The sequence below is a fragment of the Ictalurus furcatus genome, chromosome 23 (genome assembly GCF_023375685.1).
Source record: "Ictalurus furcatus strain D&B chromosome 23, Billie_1.0, whole genome shotgun sequence".
NCBI classification, from domain to species: Eukaryota; Metazoa; Chordata; class Actinopteri; order Siluriformes; family Ictaluridae; genus Ictalurus; species Ictalurus furcatus.
Window position 1 is genome coordinate 13,256,941 of NC_071277.1, and position 23,658 is coordinate 13,280,598.

Below are 23,658 nucleotides of genomic sequence, written 5' to 3' on the forward strand. Positions count from 1 at the left end.
AACAGTCTGTCTGATTAATCTTTGGTTGTGATGACATTTAAGCAACTTTTATTCAAGTGAGGATTTTAACAGAAGAAAAGGTCTGTATGGCCCACTGCCTCATCAGATTTTTATTAAATTACTTCATTCATACACAAACTACAGCACAAGCCTTCAGATTTCGACTGACAAAAAAGGAAACCAAGCCTACTCTAATTCCTGTGATTAAAGATAATCACTGTCTACAGTACACAGATATTATTGTTAGCATTTTTATGTTGTCAGTTTTATTATTGCGACATGCATATTCCTCAGCTAACTTTCGGATGAGTCTAATCACCACTCTGACAACGCATTCCAGTTTTAACAGAAACAAATACATTTCATGTTATTATATCCTCTAATTACAGTGTACGAGTGGCAGGGGGAAAAGGCATGGCATGGCATCCGTTTCAGAGAAGGTAAATTCTTTACTGAACTAGCCTGCTACACGGCTACACATTGCTCACAAAATTTTATACCAGTTGCTGAGCAATGTCACTCAATTCTGCAGCTCCTAGTAAGCGAGAACTGGTTTTTGTGAACAGTGTTAACAAGACTTCCAAATGGGTGGCTCCAGGCCCCCCTGACTCCCCCATAACTTTGCCACTGCCGTAATTTAATTTAAAAATTCTAAAAAGAGCTAGTCTCTGTTCTGTTCTCTCTGTACTAGGGGTCAAAATAGCGCTGTAAACTCGGGGCCATACACGCCACTACTGACAAAATGTGCCAATGATGTAATTTTAAGAATTTGACACTGTTACCATGTTTCTTTCCAAAAGAGCTAATTTTGGGTTTTAAGAGAAATGGGTGTGAATACTTATACAATCACAACTTTCACATTTTTCATTTGTAAATAATTTTGCAGACTACATTGATTTTAATTCAGCACTTCAGTATCATGGGCTATTTTTGTAGATTCGTGACACAAAGGTTGTAACACTACGGTAGTTAAACCAAAAATTGCTTATGACTTGAAGTCTACACTTATCAGCCATAACATAAAAACCACTGGCATGTGACATGAATAACATTGAAAATCTCGTTACAATGGCACCTGTCAAGGGATGGGATATATTAGGCAGCAAGTGAATAGTCTGTGCTTGAAGTTGATGTGTTGGAAGCAGGAAAAATGAGCAACTGTAAGGACTTTGACAAGGGCCAAATTTTGACGGCTAGATGACTGGGTCAAAGCATCTACAAAACAGCAGATCTTGTGGGGTGTTCCCAGTATGCAGTGGTGAGTACCTACAGTGAGGGAAAAAAGTATTTGATCCCCTGCTGATTTTGTACGTTTGCCCACTGACAAAGAAATGATCAGTCTATAATTTTAATGGTAGATTTATTTGAACAGTGAGAGACAGAATAACAACAAAAAAAATCCAGAAAAACGCATGTCAAAAATGTTATAAATTGATTTGCATTTTAATGATGGAAATAAGTATTTGACCCCCTCTCAATCAGAAAGATTTCTGGCTCCCAGGTGTCTTTTATACAGGTAACGAGCTGAGATTAGGAGCACACTCTTAAAGGGAGTGCTCCTAATCTCAGCTCGTTACCTGTATAAAAGACACCTGTCCACAGAAGCAATCAATCAATCAGATTCCAAACGCTCCACCATGGCCAAGACCAAAGAGCTCTCCAAGGATGTCAGGGACAAGATTGTAGACGTACACAAGTCTGGAATGGGCTGCAAGACCATTGCCAAGCAGCTTGGTGAGAAGGTGACAACAGTTGGTGCGATTATTCGCAAATGGAAGAAACACAAAAGAACTGTCAATCTCCCTCGGCCTGGGGCTCCATGCAAGATCTCACCTCGTGGAGTTGCAATGATCATGAGAACAGTGAGGAATCAGCCCAGAACTACACAGGAGGATCTTGTCAATGATCTCAAGGCAGCTGGGACCATAGTCACCAAGAAAACAATTGGTAACACACTACGCCATGAAGGACTGAAATCCTGCAGCGCCCGCAATGTCCCCCTGCTCAAGAAAGCACATATACATGCCCGTCTGAAGTTTGCCAATGAACATCTGAATGATTCAGAGGACAACTGGGTGAAAGTGTTGTGGTCAGATGAGACCAAAATGGAGCTCTTTGGCATCAACTCAACTCGCCGTGTTTGGAGGAGGAGGAATGCTGCCTATGACCCCAAGAACACCATCCCCACCGTCAAACATGGAGGTGGAAACATTATGCTTTGGGGGTGTTTTTCTGCTAAGGGGACAGGACAACTTCACCGCATCAAAGGGACGATGGACGGGGCCATGCACCGTCAAATCTTGGGTGAGAACCTCCTTCCCTCAGCCAGGGCATTGAAAATGGGTCGTGGATGGGTATTCCAGCATGACAATGACCCAAAACACACGGCCAAGGCAACAAAGGAGTGGCTCAAGAAGAAGCACATTAAGGTCCTGGAGTGGCCTAGCCAGTCTCCAGACCTTAATCCCATAGAAAATCTGTGGAGGGAGCTGAAGGTTCGAGTTGCCAAACGTCAGCTTCGAAACCTTGATGACTTGGACAAGATCTGCAAAGAGGAGTGGGACAAAATCCCTCCTGAGATGTGTGCAAACCTGGTGGCCAACTACAAGAAACGTCTGACCTCTGTGATTGCCAACAAGGGTTTTGCCACCAAGTACTAAGTCATGTTTTGCAGAGGGGTCAAATACATATTTCCCTCATTAAAATGCAAATCAATTTATAACATTTTTGATATGCGTTTTTCTGGATTTTTTTTGTTGTTATTCTGTCTCTCACTGTTCAAATAAATCTACCATTAAAATTATAGAATGATCATTTCTTTGTCATTGAGCAAACGGACAAAATCAGCAGGGGATCAAATACTTTTTTCCCTCACTGTACCAAAAGTGGTCCAAGGAAGGACAACCAGTGAACCAGCGACAAAGTCATGGGCACCCAAGTCTCAGTGATGCCCCTGGGTGGCAAATGCCAGCCTGTCTAGCCCAATCCCCCAGAAGAGTTACTGTAGCACAAATTGCTGAAAAATTCATGCTGGCTATGATGTCAGAACACACAGTGCATTATAACTTGCTGCGTCTCGGGCCAGGTGCATACAATGGGCACAGGAGCATCAGAACTAGACCAGGGAGCAATGAAAGAAGGTGGCCTGGTCACATTTTCCTTTACACCTGTGGACAGGTGCATGTGCGTCGCTTTCATTGGGTAAAGATGGCCCCAGGATGCACTGAGGGAAGAAGGCAAGCCAGTGGATGCAGTGTGATGCTCTGAGCAATGTTCTGCTGGGAAACCTTGAGTCCTGGCATTCATGTGGATGTTATTTTGACACGTAGCACCTACCTAAACACTGCTGCAGACCAAGTACAACCCTTCCTGGCAGTGGTATTCTCTAATACCTAGGTCTCTTTCAGCAGGATAATGCGCCTTGTCACACTGCAAAAAATTGTTCAGGAACGGTTTGAGGAACATGACAGGATGTTCAGGGTGTTGACTTGGCCTCCAAATTCCCCAGATCTTAATCCAATCGAGCATCTGTGGGATGCGCTGGACAAACAAGTCCGATCCATTGAGGCCTCAATTCAAACTTACAGAAATTAAAGAAACTGCTTCTAACGATGTGGTGCCAGATACCACGGCACACCTTCAGAGGTCTTGTAGTCCAAGTCTCAATGAGTCCAACTGCCTATTAGGCAGGTTGTTTTAATGTTATGGCTGATCTATGTATTTATGCATTTTGTAGATGATACTGTATATGTACCTTTCAGATAAAATCTAATAAATTAACATATTTAAGAAGAGTTGTTGATTTGGTATCATTCTACTAAACTGCTATTATGTGGCCCAGCCCATTTGACACGTTACCTAAAATTGGTTTGACACCCCTGATTTAACTAATAATAATTGTCAGATAGTGTAATGTGATTTTTATCTAATCTAACCAGTTTCATTGGTACCTTTCTCAGGCTATGTTTTAAAGCAACGAACTGAACAATATCTTGAACTACTTATAAACATGAATTTGTGGAAAATCTCCATTTCGATACAGTGGGGGAAATGAGTATTGAACGCGTCAACATTTTTTTCAGTAAATATATTTCCAATGAGGCTATTCACATGACGTTTTCACCTGACATCAATATTAACTCAAGAAATCCGGAAACATAAAGAACTGACAACATTAAAGTCCATAAATGAAGTTATGTGTAATAAAGAGGAATGGCATAGGAAAAAAATATTGAACACGCTAACTGAAATGTATTTAATACTTAGTGGAGAAACCTTTGTTTGTAATGACAGCTTCAAGATGCTTCCTGTATGAATAAATTAATTGGCCACAGTATTCAGGTGTGATTTTGGCCCATTCTTCTAAATCTATTGTCTTTAAATCTTGTTCAAATGGATTCAAGTCAGATGATTGACTGGGCCATTCTAACGCCTTTATTTTTTCTCGCTGAAACCAGTTGAGAGTTTGCTTTGCTGTATGCTTTGGATCATTGTGATACTGGAAGGTCCACCCACGTCTCATCTTCATCATCCTGCTGGATGGCAGCAGATTCTTCTGAAGAATCTTCTGGTAAAGGACTCCATTCATCGTTCCTTCAATTATATAAAGTCTGCCAGTATGATGGTATAGTGTTTTTAGGGTGATGTGCAGTTCCATTTCTTCTCCAAACATGTTCAATTTTGCTCTCGTCTGACCAGACTGCACTCTCCCAGTATTTCATAGGCTTGTCCAAATGAGTTGTAGCAAACTTTAAATGAGCTTCGACATGCCTTTTCTTTAGTAATGGTGCCTTGTGGCGTGAGCGTGAACAGTTGAGTGCATTGCCTATTGTTTTCTGTGTGAGGATGGCACCTGCTACCTCCAAGTGTTTCTGGAGCTCTTTCCGAGTGGTCCTTAGCTCTTGGGTCACTCTTCTGACTATTCTTCTGACTCCCTGGTCAGAAATCTTGTGAGGAGCTCCTGTGCGTGGCCGGTTGATGACGGAGTGTTGTTGCTTCCACTTGTGCATAATGGCCCCAATGGTGCTTACTGAAGGATTCAGAAGTTTTGAAATATGCCTGTATTAAGAATCCATTAATATGTTTTGCAACAATCAGGTTGTGAAGGTCTTGGGAGAGCTCTTTGCTTTTACCCATCATGAGATGTTTCTTGTGTGACACCTTGGTAACGAAAAGCCTTTTTATAGACCATCAATTTACAAACCCAGCTGATATTAATTTGCACAGATAGGAGGCATAATTATTTACGGGTTTCAGCTGGTTCCTTGCCGTACCTTGCCTTGGAGAATGCCTTTTCTTAGTGTGTTCAATACTTTTTTCCTGTGTCATTCCACTTTTTACACATAACTTTATTTGTTTATTTATATAACTGACTTTAATGTTGTGAATTCTTTATATTTCCGGATTTCTTGAGTTAATACTGATGTTCGGTGAAAATTTGATGTGAATAGCCTCATTGCAAATATATTTACTGAAAAAAATGTTGACGCATCTAATCCTTATTTCCCCCACCTTATTTGTTGCATGTATTTCGAACCAAAATGCATTTAGTGTCAACATTATCATAACATTTAAGAAGCTTTTGTAGTTTTATATATATATATATATATATATATATATATATATATATATATATATATATATATATATATATAAAATACAATTTTTGTTTTCTCTAGTTGTCTTGCACATGCTATATTGGTATGAGATTTCAGTCGTCAAATTTTGCATGATGATTATTTCATTATTTGGATAGTTGGATAAATATTTTAGGATAGATATTTCCAGTCAATTTCAGTTTACTTTAATCTGATTTAGGTGTATGCATAATGGGGTTTTTTTTGTATCATCAGTCAGATTACCATCAAATTAGGACGTTTTTAAAGTGCATCTATGTGTCAGATTTGATATTACTTACATTAAAAATGCATGCTATGTAATGTAAGTTAATATTTATGGAACAGTGCTGTTCTCAAGCATTAATGAATAATGGCTCACTCGGATATTCAGGGCTACATACAGATTTTCAAAAGTTTTAAGAAAATCATTGGATCCTGGCAAGTGAAGTTAGACAAGTTTTAATATGACATTGCATTATTACAATCTGGACATAGCACACCGAACTTCTGTTTAAAAAATAAAAATTACTCTGAAAATGTTTATTTATTATATAATAATAATTAATTAATAATAAAAATAATAATTTATTTATTTGTTTTCTAAATGAGAGGATAAATAGAATATAATAGAATAAAATTGGAAGGCCTTTAGAAAGATTTTGTAGAAACTGCATTTCAGCTCTAAGTTGGCAACTCAACTTAGCTTGAATTTGTATCATTTATATCATCTTATAATTAACTGGAACTGTTCTGTTGCTGACAAGATTATCAGCTATAGTGTTAACCAGGTTAAGGGAGCTGAATTAATTAAAATGCGAATGAAATAATAAGAGTTTGTTTATTCATTCAAGATGCAATGAGAAATTAATTTCTGTAGCTCTGTATGGTTCTTTCCTGTTTCCTGATCCTTATGCTACAAAGTTTAACTTGCCATTATATTGTACCATTTTTTGGAATGAATATTAATATCAGTTTTATATATCCTTGATGTTATGTACCACAATGGTTTTTTTTTTTATTTGTTTGTTTATATTTTTAAAAAAATCCATTTTCTTCTCAGGGGAGACCAGACGCATTCTGAGTGTCAATCCAACATATGACTGGACGTGTTTTAGCTATGCGCTACTGAATGTGTCACCCATGCAGGTGGAATCATCTCCCCCTATGCCCTGCCCTGAGCCCTGCCACCAAATCCAGACCTGCAGCCAGTGTCTCAGCTCCCATGGTTCAGATGGGGGTTGGCAGCACTGTCTTTGGAGCATGGCTCTGCAGCAGGTGAGAGGCAACCCACACTTACCACTTACCAGACCGACCACATCAGCTGCTTTCCCAGGTGGCTACAGTCAGGTCTAAGTGTCAAGAGTTCACTATATAGAGATTATTTTATTTTATCAAATGTACTGATGATGCTTTAGTGGAGCCAGTTAATAATCAAAATATTTTTTACAACTCCACCCATTTCATGTTACTATACATTTCCTCTGTCAATTACATTCAAGACATTCAAAATACATTCAACTCACTTAGGGTATCTACTTTGTTTCCATAAGAGGTCATTTCAAATTAATAAAAGAGACAGATTTTTTTCATCTTTTATTTATTATATCAGATTTTCAGTGGGTCAAAAGTTTACATACACTGGGTTAGTATTTGGTGCCATTGGCTTTTAATTGCTTGAAATTAATTAAAATACTTGGGGTAGTTTTCCACAAGCTTCTTATGAATTTTTTTTCCCATTCATCCTGACAGAACTGGTGTAACTCAGTCAGGTTTGTGGGCCTCATTGCTCAGACACACTTTTTAATTCAGTTCACAAGTTTTCTTTGGGACTTGAGTCAGGGCTTAGCGATTTACCACTCCAGTACTTTCACTTTGTTGTCTATAAGTCATTTTCTTAGAACTTTGGAGGTATGCTTAGGATCATTATCTTGCTGTAAGACCCAGTTATGACCAGGTTTTAACTTTCTGGCTGAGGTGTTGCTTCAGTATTTTTAGATAGTCCTCCTTTGTCATGATGTCATCCATTTGCTGAAGTGCACCAGTCCCTTTTCCCAGCAAAAACACCCGACAGCATGATGTTGCCACCCCCATCCTTCACAGTTGGGATGGTGTTCTTTGGATTAAAAGCCTCACCCTTTTTCCTCCACACATAGCACTGATAAACTGAACTGTTTGGCTATTATTTAATTTAATCTGACCAGAGAACACTCCTCCAAAAAGCCAATGGATCACCTGCAAACTTCAATCTGGATTTGTTGGCATGCTATGGTGATGAAGGACTTAATGGTGGATGTAGATATTTGGTACCTGATGCCTCCAACTCAATCACCACTTCCTTTGTTGATGTTATGTGGTTCAGTTGAACATTTCAGAACAAAGTTTGTTCGTCCCTGGTAGCTATTTTGTGCCTTGTTCCTGAACAATGCAGGGTTTGTGTTGACCTAAGATTTTTATATTTGCATACAGTTGTTTGCACCAATGCTTGTGGCACCTTCAGTTATTTGGAAATTGCTCCTAATGGGGAAGAAAACTTGTGGAGTTCTACTTTTTTGTTTTCGTGTAGTTGCAGTGTAGTTTTTGATTACTCGATTAATCTGATGGGGGGGAGGGGGGCTTTCAGTACCTTTTTCTCAGTGGGTAGTTGGGAGCCTCAAATTTGCCCCAACTGAAGTGTTTTGACTGACTTGGCAAGACGTCGTAAACTGCTCGAATCAGGAAGGTGATACGATGTGGCTCTGCCCGCCATAGGTCTGACCATTCGGTCCATGGCTCGCTCCCACCTCATCCAAGCCCCCTGCTGATTCATACTGGCCACTCTGCTCGACTCCACTTCCTCCTGAATCCACCTTCGCTTCTCCTTGCCCTCCTTGTACCGTGGTGCTGGAAAGACTCCCAAGCCCGTTTTTTCTCGAGTAACTGCTCCCAGCAGAGCTCTGTGGCGCAGCCATGACTCTGCCTCCAGCACAGCCATGTCTGCTCTCCACTTCCTTCCAGTCCTCACCGCCACTCCTGCCTGGGCCATCTTCGGGTCACTAGAGTCTCTGTACATCTACACCACTCTTGTCCGTGTTACCTCCTCCAAAGCTGTCAATGGCAATCAGAGCTTTCTGTTGTTCCTATAGAGCAAGGGTGTCCAATCTTCTCTGGAAAGGGCCGGTGTGGGTGCAGGTTTCATTCCAACCGAGCAAAAGCCACACCTGAGTCTATTGAAAGGCAAGATCAACTGATTAAACCGGTGGAATCAGGTGTGGCTCCTGCTTGGTTGGAATGAAAACCTGCACCCACACCGGCCCTTTCCAGATAAGATTGGACACCCCTGCTATAGAGGATAAAGCTGCTGAGGCTTCTAGGCAGACATAGCCATCTCCTTAGATAGCCACTGACTTTCTTCTCCAAGGTTTCCACAGTTGAGATGCAGACTTCATACACAAGTTTCGGCCAGAGTATCCTTGGGAGTATACCATGTTGGTATATCCACGCCTTGAACTTGCCTGGGAGCCCCAACCGATCAACAACTTTCAGCCAACTGACCAGATCCTGGCACATAGACTGGACAGACGTGGTATCCTTGTGACTGCTGCTGAAAACCTTGCCCAGGCTCTTCACTGGTTTCTCTGAGATGGTTGGGAGCAGTAGTCCTTCGATGCTGAAGCGGAACCTGTCCATAACTCTGCCCCTCTTCAGCACACGATATCTTGATTTTGCTGGCTTGAAGCCCAACCAAGTCCAATGGATAAGCTTGTCTAGCCCTTGCAGGATCCACCTACTACTACTGTCATCCATGAAAGCCCTGATCGGAGGCTGACGTGTCCCTGTTTGTGTCCGTGGGCCACAGCACTCTGGTTCTGCAGATTTGACAATCATATTCATTGCCAGGGACAGCAACACAGAGATGGTGCAGCCTGTAACTATCCCAACCTCCAAATTATGCAACTCTGATGTTACTGGCCCAGCTGAGACTCTCATCTTGAACTAATCATAGTAATCCAGGATTGGGTCCACAACATGGCACATGGCACATGGTACTTCTCATGGTAGTCTGGACCAGCTTGTGGGGGATGGAACCATAAGCATTCGCTAGGTCTACCCAAAGCACTGTGAGGTCCCCTTTATTCTCCCGGGCTTCCCGGATGAGCTGGGTCACCACTCCAGTGTGTTCAAGACACCCTGCAACTCCAGAGACCCCTCCCTTCTGCACCACTTTGTCTATGTAGTTGTTACTTGCTAGGAAGTCTGACAGCCACTTGGCTGCAATGCTGAAGAAGATCTTTCCTTCCACACTTAGCAGTGAGGTTATCCTGAACTGGTTGATGGTCTTGGAAACCTCCTCCTTAGGGATCCAGACCCCCTCAGACCCTGCTGCACCACCTTTTCTCTCCTCCAGATCACTCAAGATCTTCCAGAGTCACTTGAGTAGCCTTGGACAACTCTTGTAGACCTTGTATGGAACTACACTAAGTCCAGGGGCTGAGCTGGATCTTGCCTTCTTCACAACCTCCTGGACTTCTCTCAGGAGTGGCTCCCTGATGTCAAAGCCATTGGTAGGAGGTGGTGGGTCTACAAGGAGGTCCCACTTCCCTAGCTCCTCGTGCCTGTTGTGGTTGTTATAGGTGTTCTGCATGTACAGGTCAATTTCCTCCTTAGAGCAGGTCAGGCTTCCCTTCCTCTTCTGCCACAGAAGCTTTTTAGTGAAGCTGAAGGGATTTGCTATAAAGGAGGCTTGCTTCCTGGCTCTCTCCTTCTGATGCCTCCTTTGCTCTGTGCAGAGTCATTAACCTTCTCAAAATGGTCCACAGCTCTGCCAGCCGGGGCCGCTGTTCCTCACAGGCTTCCTTATGCTGCTTTTTAAGGAACTTCAGCTCCTTCCGGATGTCATGGATCTTCTCTGCCCTCTGACCTTTCCTCCTATGTGACAAATCTCTCCAAGCCTAGACTGGTGATGATGGTCGTCATTGCCTGCAGCCTCCTATCCACCTCTCCTTTCACAGGCACTTCAAGCACCTTATCAACATCCTCATCGAATTGCTCCCAGTCGGCCGTCTTGCAAGCATGTGGCCACTTGATTTGACCCCTTGCCTGGGGCTGGCTCGGAGGGACTGATAATGCCACACGGAGGCGCTGGGCTATATGGGGTGCTTCCGGGCCCAGGTCCTCCTGCGTTTCACCATGTGGGAGACCTGTGCGTTGCGACACATTCTTTCCCTCTAAACACTTCTTCCAGGCTTGATGTATAGTAAATTAGAGTTGAACTAAATCTGTCTCCAATCAATTGTTTGAAAATGACCTCTGATATGAACAAAATGGATGCCCTAATTGACTGGACAAAATAAATGTATTAAAGAATGTAACCTTGAAAAGCGTAATAAAATGTAACTTTTGCTTCCCTCAAAATATTCTTCTGTCTCTGTGTGTCAGTGTATGAGTCCTTCGTTTATTCCGTTGCGCTGTGAAGCTGGTCAGTGTGGTCGTCTGCTCTCTGGTGGAGACTCTTGCTCTCCCCAGTGCTCCCAGCTTACCCAGTGCTCCCAGTGCATTGCCCGGCCACAATGTGGCTGGTGTGCGACCCGCGGGGCTAACGGTGCAGGACACTGCCTGCAGGGAGGGCTGGATGGTATGTATACTCCATTTAGTGTGAACTTTTTTGTGAAATTGTACTGCATGCCTTTTTGTCTAAATAAATCAAGGATTCACATTTTCCACATATTTTTTGCACATTTCAGTGTTTTAATTTCAGTTCACATTTCAGTACTTTTTTTGTCTGAAATATGTGCCTCTAAAAGAAGTCACAACGCAGTAGTCACCTACCTAGTTTTTCACTATGTAGTCATCAAGGCTTCTGCTGGACCTCTTTTGTAGGTGTTAGCGAATCTCTCTGTCCCCACTGGAACAGCAGCTGGTCCTTCCTGCACTGTCCAGAAGAGGATGAGTGTGCCAATGGGCACCATCGTTGTAATGTTACGCAGGACTGCCATGACCTACCTGATGGCTACCATTGCACCTGCAGAAACGGCTACATACTCAGCAGGTAAACTCGAAAGCTTAGGTCATTGCGTTTATGTACTTGTATTGTAATTATGTGTGTGTGTATGTGTGTGTGTTGGTAATGTACAGCCTGTTTTGTATTTTGGTTTTAATTTAGTGCACCAAATACATTTTGCATTGGACGGTGATTTCTTAAACTCAAATTTATTCATAATGGTGAACAGTGCAGAAGTATATGAGACACATATTATCACATATACGCAATATGATTTAATGAGAGAAAAGTTGTTTTTAATAGTAACAAAGGTGGGGCCCAAATCATGTTTATTCTCTCTCTCTCTCTCACACACACACACACACACACACACACACACAAACACAGGGTGTATATATAAAGTCTGTCTCTTTTTTCTCTATTTTTCAGTGTATCTGGGCAGTGTGAACCAGTATGTATACAGGGTTGTGTTAATGGCACATGTGTGTCACCAGGAGTGTGCCAGTGTCATTTTGGCTTCGTCGGTGAGAACTGCTCATCTCAGTGCCGTTGTAACAAGCATAGCAACTGTAAGGGCGTCACTCAACTGGATACGTGTCTGGAGTGCCATAACCACACTAAGGTATTGCAAATTTTCTCATCTGTTGCCAGTTTCTTAGTTGGGTAAATGGTTAAATTGGTTGGTTTGATGGATCCTATATATAATATTTTTAAACAACCTTTTTTCATGAGAAATGTGAGATTATTTCCTCAGCTATGATTAATTAATCTATCCAATCCTTTCTCTCTTTCTCTCAGGGTCAGCACTGTGAGAAGTGTAAGCCGCTGTATGTAGGCTCTGCAGTAGGTGGTGGAGTGTGTCGTCCCTGTCGGGAGTTTTGTAGAGGAAACAGTGATGTATGTTTAACCAAAGAAGAACTCAAGGTGGCACTAGTTGACCCCAATGACCGTCCACTAGATCCTGATGGTGTAAGTCTGTTCTCTCTTTTTCCTTTTTTAAAATTTTTTTTATCTCCTCCTTTCTTTCTTGATGTTGCTTTAACGCTGTAAAATGTCTTTCAGATTGCCCATTGGGTAACGGAGGGCCCCTCTGAGGATAATGCTGTGTGTGTGAACTGTCAGAACAACAGTGTTGGGGACAAATGTGAGAGCTGTCTTAGCGGCTACTTTCTGCTGCAGGGCAAGTGTGAAAAGTGAGTAAGGAGTGACAAACACTAAAACATATAAATGACGAGTCACTGTTTACAACAAGTTAATACTGTAGGAAGATGAAAGCATATCAGAGGTATTTTGTGCCAAAAATAAAATTATTTTATAACATGAAAATTAACATTAAAGTGCACCTATTATGGTTTTTCAAATATTACCTTTCATGTAGTGTTATATAGCTTTTTGTGAATGTAAAAACGTCTGCAAAGTTTAAAAAATCAAAAAAGCACACGACAAACAGAGTTATTGACTCCCAAAAGAAGGACCCGATTCTGAACAGCTGAAACAAGTCGTTAGTAATTCCAGACTTACTTCCTGTACAAACCAATGTAGGTCTTCATTGGCTGCTCGCGAATAGACAGAGCTGAAAGTCGTTATGGTAGTAGACGTTTCCTTTTCGACACACGCTGACAGCAGTAGACCAATCACAGCAGAGTATGCCCTCTGAAAGGAGGAGTTCAGAATGAATCCTTTAGAACGGCTCATTGAACGAGTCGTTTGTGACATGGGGGGGGGGGGGGGTCACAAATCAGGTTTCTTGTCAAAATTTACAGACTTTCAGCTCTTTGAAATGAATAAATAATAAAAAAAAAGCAATTGGAACAGTTCAACACAGTGAATGCTTCAAGTGGTTTCCACAAATTCAACTGATAATGCAACTTATGATTTCTCCAGTTTCAGAATTATTCAACCCCCTGAATAGAATCCCTCACAACAGCACAAATATGCAAAACAGGTGCTGTCTCAATTACACAAAGGCTTCATTAGTTGCACTAGGTGTGCTTGAGCTGGAACACATGAAATACCTGAACTGGCTAGGGGTAGAAAATGTATGAAATACCTGGATGGGGCAGAAAAATCAATCTATCAATGGCTGCAACCAGATTTCTGACTCTTGAGTGACTGCAAAAGACCTGTAGCAAGACTTGGTGGAAACAGGCACTGAGGTTTCAGTGAGCACAGTACTTGAAATGAAAAGGGAAATGACACAAACCAATTTTTGTGTAATAGCTGAACATTGTGGCACCTCAAACAAGTTAAATTAAATGATTTTAATTAATGGCATATTTTTTTCGCATATCAAGAAGAGGAAAAATTATGGAATCACTCAATGTTGGGGAAGAAATTATGGAATCACCTTGTAATTTGCATTTCTAAAACAAATACCAGCACAAATCTAAAAATGCTAATTAGTCTGCAGTTAAAAGAGCATGCTTACAGACCTTAAAGTAGAACTTACAGATCTTAACCTTGGACTTTTTTTTTAAAGGAAACATGGCCCCAACAAGAGAGTTGACAATTGAAACAATGGAAGGGATTATAAAACTCCTTCAAGAAGGAAATCCAACATGGAGTGTTGCAAAAGATGTTGGATGTTCCCAGACATCTGTGTCTAAAATTTGGTGCAAGTATAAAGAGATGAAAGTGATATTCATTGATAAATCATGAATCTGCTTTGTCCAAGGAGATGATGCTGGAACTTTTGTTTCTGCTGCCGTTCTAATGAACGTATATAGATGTATAGACATATAAAGATGAAACGGGTAAAGGACCAGGGGAGATGGCAATCATTATCTCAACAGTTAATGCACAGGTGTACATTGAAATTTTGAACACTTTTCTCATTCCATCGATAGAAAATAGATTTGGTGATGATAAAATCATTTTTCAGGATGATACTGCATCATGCCACAGAGCAAAAAGTGTTCAAGCTTTTCTTCAGGAAAGGCATATCAACTCAACGACATGGCCAGCAAACAGTCTGGATCTCAATCCGATTGAAAAATTTATGGTGAAAATAAAAAAAAAATTTGGTTCATGACAAGGCTCCATCCTGCACAGCTGCTCTGTCAACAGCTATTCGAGAAAGCTGGAAGCAGCACGATGGAGAATATTGTTTTTCATTAGTGAAGTCCATGCCTCAGAGAATTCAGGCAATCATAAAAGCCAGAGGAGGAGCAACAAAGTACTAATTGAGTAAAGTAGTAATTGTGTAATTTCCTCAACATTGAGTGATTTCCATAATTTTTCCTCTACTTGATCTGGGAAAAAAGATCATTTAATTTGTTTGAGGTATGTTTCATGAAGCCAGAGTGCTATTAAACAAAAATTGTTTTGTGTCATATCTGTAATTTGTATATTTGCTACGAAGTAAAAAAGCCAGGTGAGGATCCTCTAAGTGTGGTGATTCCATAATTTTGCCAGGGGTTGTAGCTATGGATGTAGTTAAGACTTGCTCAAATTTATTCTCTGGATGCTGCGTGCAGCGCTTAAAACAAAATGGAGGATGGGAGTGCAGCTTACAGTCACATGCAGGAAATGGCTAGGGAATTAATGGATTTAGCAGATTGTCAGAATGAATATTTTCTTTTATTAACTTTGTCATTTTTCCTCCTTTTGCGGGAGATCAAATCAAGCACCCAATTACCATCCCAGCCGCACGTTATTATTTCATTCACTTATTTCATTTCATTTTTCATTTTGGCACCATCTTTGCACACAGATATGTGAACGGAAATGACAAATGAGTGATTTTCAGATTTAAATGTAAATTAAATTTATGGTACAAATGACCTCCTATAGAAAGCAAACCTCAGGCCTTGAAAGTGTATTTTTATGTCTTTAGGTGTCAGTGTAATGGCCATGCAGACACTTGTAATGAGCATGATGGAACAGGCTGCCCCTGCCAAAACAACACGGAAACATCATCATGTCTTAGCAGTTCACAGAGTGATCGCAAGGAGTGTTACAGACAGCAGGTATTATTAGTTCCATTAGTTTGTTCCATTAGTTTCCACTATTAATAATGTTTACATTTCATTTTATTGCAAATTTAAAGACACTACTTTCCTAGTGTCTCAAACATTCCAAATCATATTCAAAGGCATGTACTGTAACAGTTTAATAAATTTTGTTGGTTACCTGATAAAAACCATTGTAGCACTTAACATACAGAGGAAGAAGTGTAGTTGAACTGGAAGAATTTCAAACCATTTTCTCTGCAATGCTGTTGTTTTCCTAGTGTGCCAAATGCAAAGACGCCTTCAATGGCACACCGATCAATGGCCGTCAGTGTTACCGGCAGTTCAATGTGGACAACGAGTGCTGCTTTGACCCAACATCACAGGTCAACTGCTTCCATGAGCCTAATATTCGCAATCTGCCTATGGGACGCACAGTGTTTTTTGCAGCCCAGCCCAAATTCACTAATGTGGACATCCGCGTCACTATCGATGTTACTTTCGGCGAGGTGGAAGTGTATGTGTCTAATTCCCATGACACTTTTATTGTGGATGTTGACCGCCAGATGGGTGTACACACTATTAAAATAGCAGACGATGTTGCCTCTGTGCCCATGACTCGAGGAGACAAAGAGGTCCCTTTAGCGCTGTCACCGTTAAAAGTGAATGCAAATTCGTCTTCCCCTGCCATCCTTGCTCTGCACACTAAACAACACAGTGCCGAACGGGAAGTGCGTGAAGAGCGAGCAGAGGGCCTCATCACATACATCACAGTTTGGAAGCCTCAGACAGTGCTGATTGTGCGTGGTGTGCGTGATCGCGTCGTCATCACCTTCCCACATGAAGTGCACTCGCTCAAATCTAGCCGCTTCTTCATCGCACTGCGCGGTGTTGGTACAGACAGCCATGGTGGAGAGTCGCAAGGCCTGCTGTTCCTGCGCCAAGACCAGGCGCACATAGACCTGTTTGTTTTCTTCTCTGTCTTCTTTTCCTGCTTCTTCCTCTTCCTGTCTGTGTGTGTGCTGCTCTGGAAGGTCAAACAATTCCTGGACTTCAGGCGTGAACAGCGGCGTCACATTCAAGAGATGACAAAGATGGCATCACGTCCCTTTGCCAAGCTCACTGTCTACTTGGAGCCCGATGAGCCACAGCTCATCTATTTGCCCTCAGCCGGAGGAGGAAGCGCCGTCTCACTGGCACATGTTAGGACAGGCAAAATAGGTGGTATGGTTTGTCGAGGAAGACCTGGAGCTCCGTCCTACAAACATGATCCTGGTGTGACTCGCCACCATCACCACCATCCTGCCCTCGGCGGAGGCAACAGTGGGCAGCATCTTTCCTTGCACTACCTGAATACGCATCAGTATGTTCCCAGCTCTGCCACCAATCCAACATCACACCACCACCACCACCACCATCCAGCTTCGCATGGCAGCTACCAGCAGTTCTGCCGCTCTGACCCCTTCCTCTCACAGCTCTTGGGCTTCTCCTACTCCTCCTTCAAGGTGGGACCCATCACCCTAGAGCCCACTGACGATGGCATGGCGGGAGTTGCCACTGTCCTTTTTCAGCTACCTGGCGGTATCCTGGCACCTAATCGAGCCTGTCTGGGCTCTGCCCTGGTCACCCTAAGACAGAACCTGCAAGAGTACTGTGGGCACGGTGGAGCAGGCACACATCCAGGGGTTGGTGTTGGCCGAAAGGGCCTCCTGGGCCACCAACATCTTACCACAATGGCCATGTGAGGAGCAAGAAGAAAGGTGGAAGAGAGCGTGATGGGAAGATGGGAATTTCAAGTGGGGGATGGTTAAGTTAATATGAGAAAAGAATGGAACAGGACGGACAATATCTGAAAACTCAGAACTGAATGTTCTTGAAAGGGCCAAGTTACTTGAAGAATGTGTGTGGGTGTTTTATAAAGGATGTATTTATTGAAACAATGGAACAGATTATCAAGATTATGTGGAATAGATATGATTATTCTTGTACATATACGCTGTATTAAGCATCTTTCATTAATTTATCTTCTGCTGTTTGTGGAAAGCTTTCTGTGAGCTTGGCATAAGCATTTAGGAAATGCACAAGTTTTCTTGCTGCAGCCTCCCTTTGTCCTATATACACCAGTGAAGTTAAAGTGACACGCTGTCACAGAGAAAGACTTTGGATTGAATTATACAGTGTATTATTGCCCACTGAGAATGATGGCCTGGTTACAGAACCAAAATGTGCTTTAAAACACTAATGACAATCTGAACTACCATTTACAAGATCACTGCAACTGGTTCAACTAAATAAAAAATAAATAAAAAATCGACCATCTATTAAAATGGACAGTTGGCTGAAAATATTTGTAATATGTTCATCAATTGACAATGTACTGCAACCATGTAAAATGATCAGAAACAATGGTTTAAAGCTGTATCTCTGTTGAATGTTGAACCATGTGCTTAGTTTTACACATATTTATCCTGGTAAAAATGGCATTTTAGTGTTTCTGCACTAAACATTTTCCCACTCACAGTATTTTAATGGTTTGTTCCTGTAGTCATTTTGTTTAATATCTTTATCAGATTTTAATTGCAATGGGATTTATGTTGACTGGTGTGCTATAATGTTAACTCAAGGCCTACAAATGAAGGAATCACCTGCTATCTGGTCACTGTTACATTTGGTCAATGTTTGTGTACAGTAATGGACATGCTTTAATATTTAACACTATTTAAAAATGGATGATGCAGTCATAGATTTTAATCCAGCTACATTTTGTTGACTGAACAGTATTTATTTCTAATGGTTTAATAATTGTCAGAAAAGGGCTTCTTGGTGGAAAGTATTGAATTAAATAAAATTTGTCTTCTCCATCTTAATGGAATGAACAACGCAATGAAAAATGTCAAGAGTGGAAAAAATTTGTATATTTTAGTAAGATTTTAGTTAATAAAGTAACAGAGGGAAAAACAAGACCATGACAAGCCTTTGTCAGTATTTTTGTTTGAAGTTTGTGTTATTTTTTGTGTCCTACCATAGAGAGGCTCTTTTGAGTATAAAGGTAGCACAGGAGGTAATGTTCTCCTCACACTTCCATGGTCCTGGGTTCAATATGCGTGGAGTTTTGCATATTCTGTCCATGTCCACATGGGTTCTGTCTCACTGTCCAAAAACATAGGTGACACTAAATTCACCCTAGCTGTGAATTAATTTGTTTGTGTGTGATGTCCTGCGATGAGCTGGCATTCCAGGGTTTGTCCTTGACATTTATCCAGTGTTTCTGGGATATCTTCTGGATTCATTTTGCCCCTTACTTGGATAAAGCAGTTACTGTAAATGAATGAATGAATGAATGTTGAATTATGAAAAGTTGTACACTCATATACAGTCCCTTCCGAAACTGTTGGAATGGCCAATTTATTTATTTGTGCTATACACCAAAGACATTTGGGTTTGAGACCAAAAGATGGATATGAGATGAGAGTTGAGGATTTCCACTTTTATATATTTACATCTAGCTGTGTTAAACAACATAGAACATGGAGCCTTTTGTATCAGACCACCCAATTTTTAGGCGAGCAAAAGTAAAGGAACCAATCATCCTTAAAGTAATTCAAAGTAAATCACGCTTAATATTTGGTTGCATACCCCTTGCTTATAATAACTGCATCAAGCCTGCGACTCACTGACATCTCCAAATTGTCAGTTTCTTGTTTTGTGATGCTTTTCCAGGCTTTTACTGCAGCCTCTTTCAGTTAGTTTCAGGGGTTTCTCCCTTGAGTCTCCTCTTCAGGAGGTGAAATGCTGCTCAGTTGGGTTAATGTTTGGTGATTGACTTGGCCAGTCTAAAACCTTTCACTTTTTTTCCCTGATAAAGTCCTTTGTTGAGTTGGCAGTGTGTTTTAAAGCATTGTCTTGCTGCATGATGAAGTTCCTCCCGATGTATTTCTCTGTAAATTGTCAACAATATGTTCCTGTAAACTTCTGAAACATTCTGCTGCTACCATCATGAGTTACATCATCAATAAAGATTAATGAGCCTGTTCCAGAAGCAGCCATGCAAACCCAAGCCATGACACTACCTCTACTAAGTGTCACAGATGAGCTTGTATGTTTTGAGCAGATCCTTACTTTCTCCACATTTTGGCTTTTCTATCACTTTGGTAGAGGTTAATTTCGGTCCAGAACTTTTCTGGTTCATCTCTGTAGTTCTTTTTGAATTCCAATCTGGTTTACTGCTGATGAGTGGTTTGCATCTTGTGGTATGGCCTCTATTTTCTGCTCTCAAAGTTTTCAAAGTATGTTGATGATGTCACTGACTGTTGTTTTTGGGTTTTCCTTCACAACTCTCACAATGTTTGTCATCAGCTGTTGTTGTTCTTGACCAACCCATTCTGTGTCTGTTGCTCAGTACATCAGTGGTTTCTTTCTTTTTCAGGACTTTCCAAATTGTTGTATTGGCTATTCCCAATGTTTGTGGAATGCCTCTGACTGATTTTCCCTCTTTTCTCAGCTTCAAAACGGCTTGCTTTTCTCCCATAGACAGCTGTCTGAACAAATGCAGTCTTCACAGGTGAAACCGAAGGCTAAAACCAAGAGTAGATGTTCAGAGCAGTCTAACAGTACACACCTGGGTAGCAAGAAACACCTGTCAGTCACTTATTCCAATATTTTTGTTAACCTACAAATTGTGTGGTCTGATACAAAATGTGCTATGTTCCTTGTTGTTTAACACATCTACATATAAATACCAGGAACTAAAAGCTGAAATTCTAAACTCAATCTCAAACCTAAATGTCTTCAGTCTACAGCAAAAACATATAAATTGACCTTGCCATTCCAGTAGTTTCAGAGGGGACTGTAACAGTATTGTATCTTGTAAAAATGCCACAAGAACCTGAAACAGCAACAGCCTATGCTGGCAATTCAATTCCAATGTCAAGTTTTTACTGTTCTGGATTTATTTTGGTGCTGTTATAAAACAAAGTGTTTAAAAGGAATTAAAGACCAAAATGTGTACAAATGTCTTGAAATATGTGGATGCTATCTATGTATTCTGTTCAATACTGCACACATGCTTTTATATTATGTGATTCATGCATTCTGTGAATATACCAGTTTGACCCTATTAAACTTCAACTAATAGTGGTTAATACTGTAATGCTGCATTTGATTTCTTTTTCATGTTCATGTGGTATTCTGGAATCATCAAACAGCTGGGATAGAAATTTCAATAATGTAACACTACTTCTCTGTCAGAACCTCCCCAGACAGCAAAATCCAAAGCAAACAAGACTTAGGCATGTCTAATGTTTGGGAGATTGCAGTCAGTTGTCATAATTATAAGCACCGTTATAAGGAATTATGAACATGGGCTTTATAGAAACCAAAAGATTTGTACATGGGAATATTTCTGTTTGACGAGCACTGAGAGGTGATGAGAAAGAATTTGTGCTCTCATAGCCAACACATGACTGTAAAGTTCTGCATTACAGATTGTTAATAATCTTACTTGGTACAGCAAGGAGATCAGCGGTTGTAGAAATATTCAAGCCCGTCTGACACCAACATTCATGCCATGGTCAAAATCACAGGGATCACATTTTTGTGATGATGTAAACATTACCTGAAGCTGCTAGCCCGTATCTGCATGATTTTATACATTGCACTGCTGGCACAAAAGTGACTGATTAGATAATTCCATGAATGAGTAGGTGTACAGGTGTTCCTAATAAAGTGCTTGGTGAGTGTATACCCTGGTGATGTCCTGCTTTGGCTGCTTTCCAGGGGTGCTTCTCAACACTCAAACTGATGCTCCCTCGTTTCCTCGCTCATACGTCCTAAAGCCCATGATCCGGAAATTGATCGATGTCAACCATCTTGAAGGACATCTCAATTATGTAATTGCACTGCAAGGAGTTGAGGAGCGAGGAGTGAGGAAGCTTCCAGTGGAGCTAGGATACACCAGTGTATCCTATGAGAAAGTGTTTCTTGTCGAAAAACCTGAAGCACGTATAAATTCCCCATCTCCTTTACATCTGCCACAATCTCCAACAAAAAGTCCTTTGATGATGTGATGGAATTTTGTGTGAAATATAATTAAATAATAATATGCTTACAATGAGTATTGTAATTAATTGATCCTTGCATGTTTAGATATGCAAAGCTGCACAAAATATTCAATACTTTATGTATTGTTCATTAAATCATTGTTGAATAACCCAGACATTTCACATACTATCAGTGCATTTTGTATTATTAAGAATGTTGTTATTAATCAAGCTCCGACAACATACAATGAGGGAAAAAAGTATTTGATCCCCTGCTGATTTTGTACGTTTGCTCACTGACAAAGAAATGATCATTCTATAATTTTAATGGTAGATTTATTTGAACAGTGAGAGACAGAATAACAACAAGAAAATCCAGAAAAACGCATGTTAAAAATGTTAAAAATCTTTGTCAGTGAGCAAACGTACAAAATCAGCAGGGGATCAAATACTTTTTTCCCTCACTGTAACGGCACATCCCTGAAGCGCAGTCATCATTAATCAATGTTGCTTTGAAGTATGCTTGAGAGAGCGAGGATATTCCATTCAACTTGCTTCTGTTCTCTCCTCGCATCTCATCCTTGCATCCTTCTCTCACATCCTACAGGGTGGCGCTAAGATGCAAGGAAAGGAAGCAAGGAAAGGTAACGAGGATGCACAAATAAGAAATGACATGCACCCCAAGTATGCAACCAGAGCTATCATAGCTGCATTCCCACAATGCAATGTGTTCATTTCATTTTCAAAATAAAAGCTTGAAATCAGTGGTAAAGAAGGTAACAAAGGCCACAATCATACATTAAAGACCTTGCCTATAATACAGTACATTGTATATTTTCTTCTAAAATTTTGCATTTAACCAAACAAGTTTCCTTAGATAAGCCGTTAAATTTTTTCAACAAATAAATAGGTGATTAGTCTGCTTTTTAAAAATTTGTCATTATTTGTAATTCATTAATGGAAATTATTAAAATATTGCACAAAAATAAAACAGTCTAAAGTAATTCTGAGGGAACTGCTTCAACAAGTGAATCTGTTAATCAGTCACATGATATCAAATGATAATTCTCACATACACACACCATGCTGATTACTAGTACAGTGAATTGTATAGTATATGGTAGGGCTGCACAATTAATCGAATATCGATCGCGATTATGATTTTGACTGCCCACGATTAAATGAACATGATCGACTGTGATATTAACGTTTAAAATTCAACCTCCGCTAATAGAAAACTCAAATCAAGCGCTTCCTACACTTACAGCCAATCACCATAGAGCGGCGCAGGGATGACGTCATTTTGTACTGTCAAAACCCCGAAATGGAGTTAGCATTTTAGTGCTCAAGCTGTCATCTTCGCTTCGAGCTCCAGCGCCTTGCGCGTGGAGAAATCATACATTAACATGATGCTAAATGGCACTACAGAGGCTGTCGGGGACATTAAACATCATCGCGCCGAACGGGAAAAAACTTTGCAGATAAACTCAGGGCTCTACAGTGTGACCATTTCAATTAACCAACAGTATCTCATTGTTATTATTTTAACTCAATTAACAGTGACCATGAGCAGAGAGCTTACTGTTTATGACGGGCCTCCTGATTAAAGTTTAAACAAAAAAAGATTGGTATCTGGATCAGAATCATCTGTGACAATCCTGATTGGAGCACCAGTAATGAACACCATTAAACTAAAATGCTTTGCATCTGATGGGTAAATGAACTCACCCAATCATATCCTATATGAGATTATTCAGATATATACACAATATACACAGAGTGGTTTGAGAACTGACTCCAGCCCAGAACCATGACAGTGGAAAATGTCTAATAGTATAGCTTTAAATATATTTAAGAGGAGCAGATTTCAAACACTGAACATTGATGTTTATTATATTTGTTTACAAGGTGGAACAGGTTAACGTTTTTTTCTACATACAGTCTATAAACTTAAATGAAAATATTACATTTAGTTCATCAGAATGTAAATTAATTTGTCATGGCTCACACTATGTTCCTAAATTCTGTCATAATTGACCAGCTCAAGTTTTCTCATGCCTACTTGTGTGTTTTGT

The 23,658-nt window shown here is 40.6% G+C and overlaps 1 protein-coding gene across 2 annotated transcripts in view; it reads left to right on the top strand.

Annotated features, from left to right (window-relative positions):
* megf8 (multiple EGF-like-domains 8) overlaps positions 1 to 18,674 on the top strand; it is a 57,919-nt gene extending 39,245 nt beyond the window's left edge. For both annotated transcript variants that reach the window (XM_053610905.1, XM_053610904.1), the window contains 8 exons: positions 6,679 to 6,893; positions 11,034 to 11,229; positions 11,475 to 11,643; positions 12,025 to 12,217; positions 12,394 to 12,564; positions 12,658 to 12,788; positions 15,431 to 15,563; positions 15,827 to 18,674. In XM_053610905.1, the coding sequence (XP_053466880.1) occupies positions 6,679 to 6,893; positions 11,034 to 11,229; positions 11,475 to 11,643; positions 12,025 to 12,217; positions 12,394 to 12,564; positions 12,658 to 12,788; positions 15,431 to 15,563; positions 15,827 to 17,290 (2,672 nt within the window). In that variant the 3' untranslated portion in view covers positions 17,291 to 18,674. The remainder of the gene's footprint in view (positions 1 to 6,678; positions 6,894 to 11,033; positions 11,230 to 11,474; positions 11,644 to 12,024; positions 12,218 to 12,393; positions 12,565 to 12,657; positions 12,789 to 15,430; positions 15,564 to 15,826) is intronic.
* The last annotated feature ends 4,984 nt before the right edge of the window (positions 18,675 to 23,658 follow it).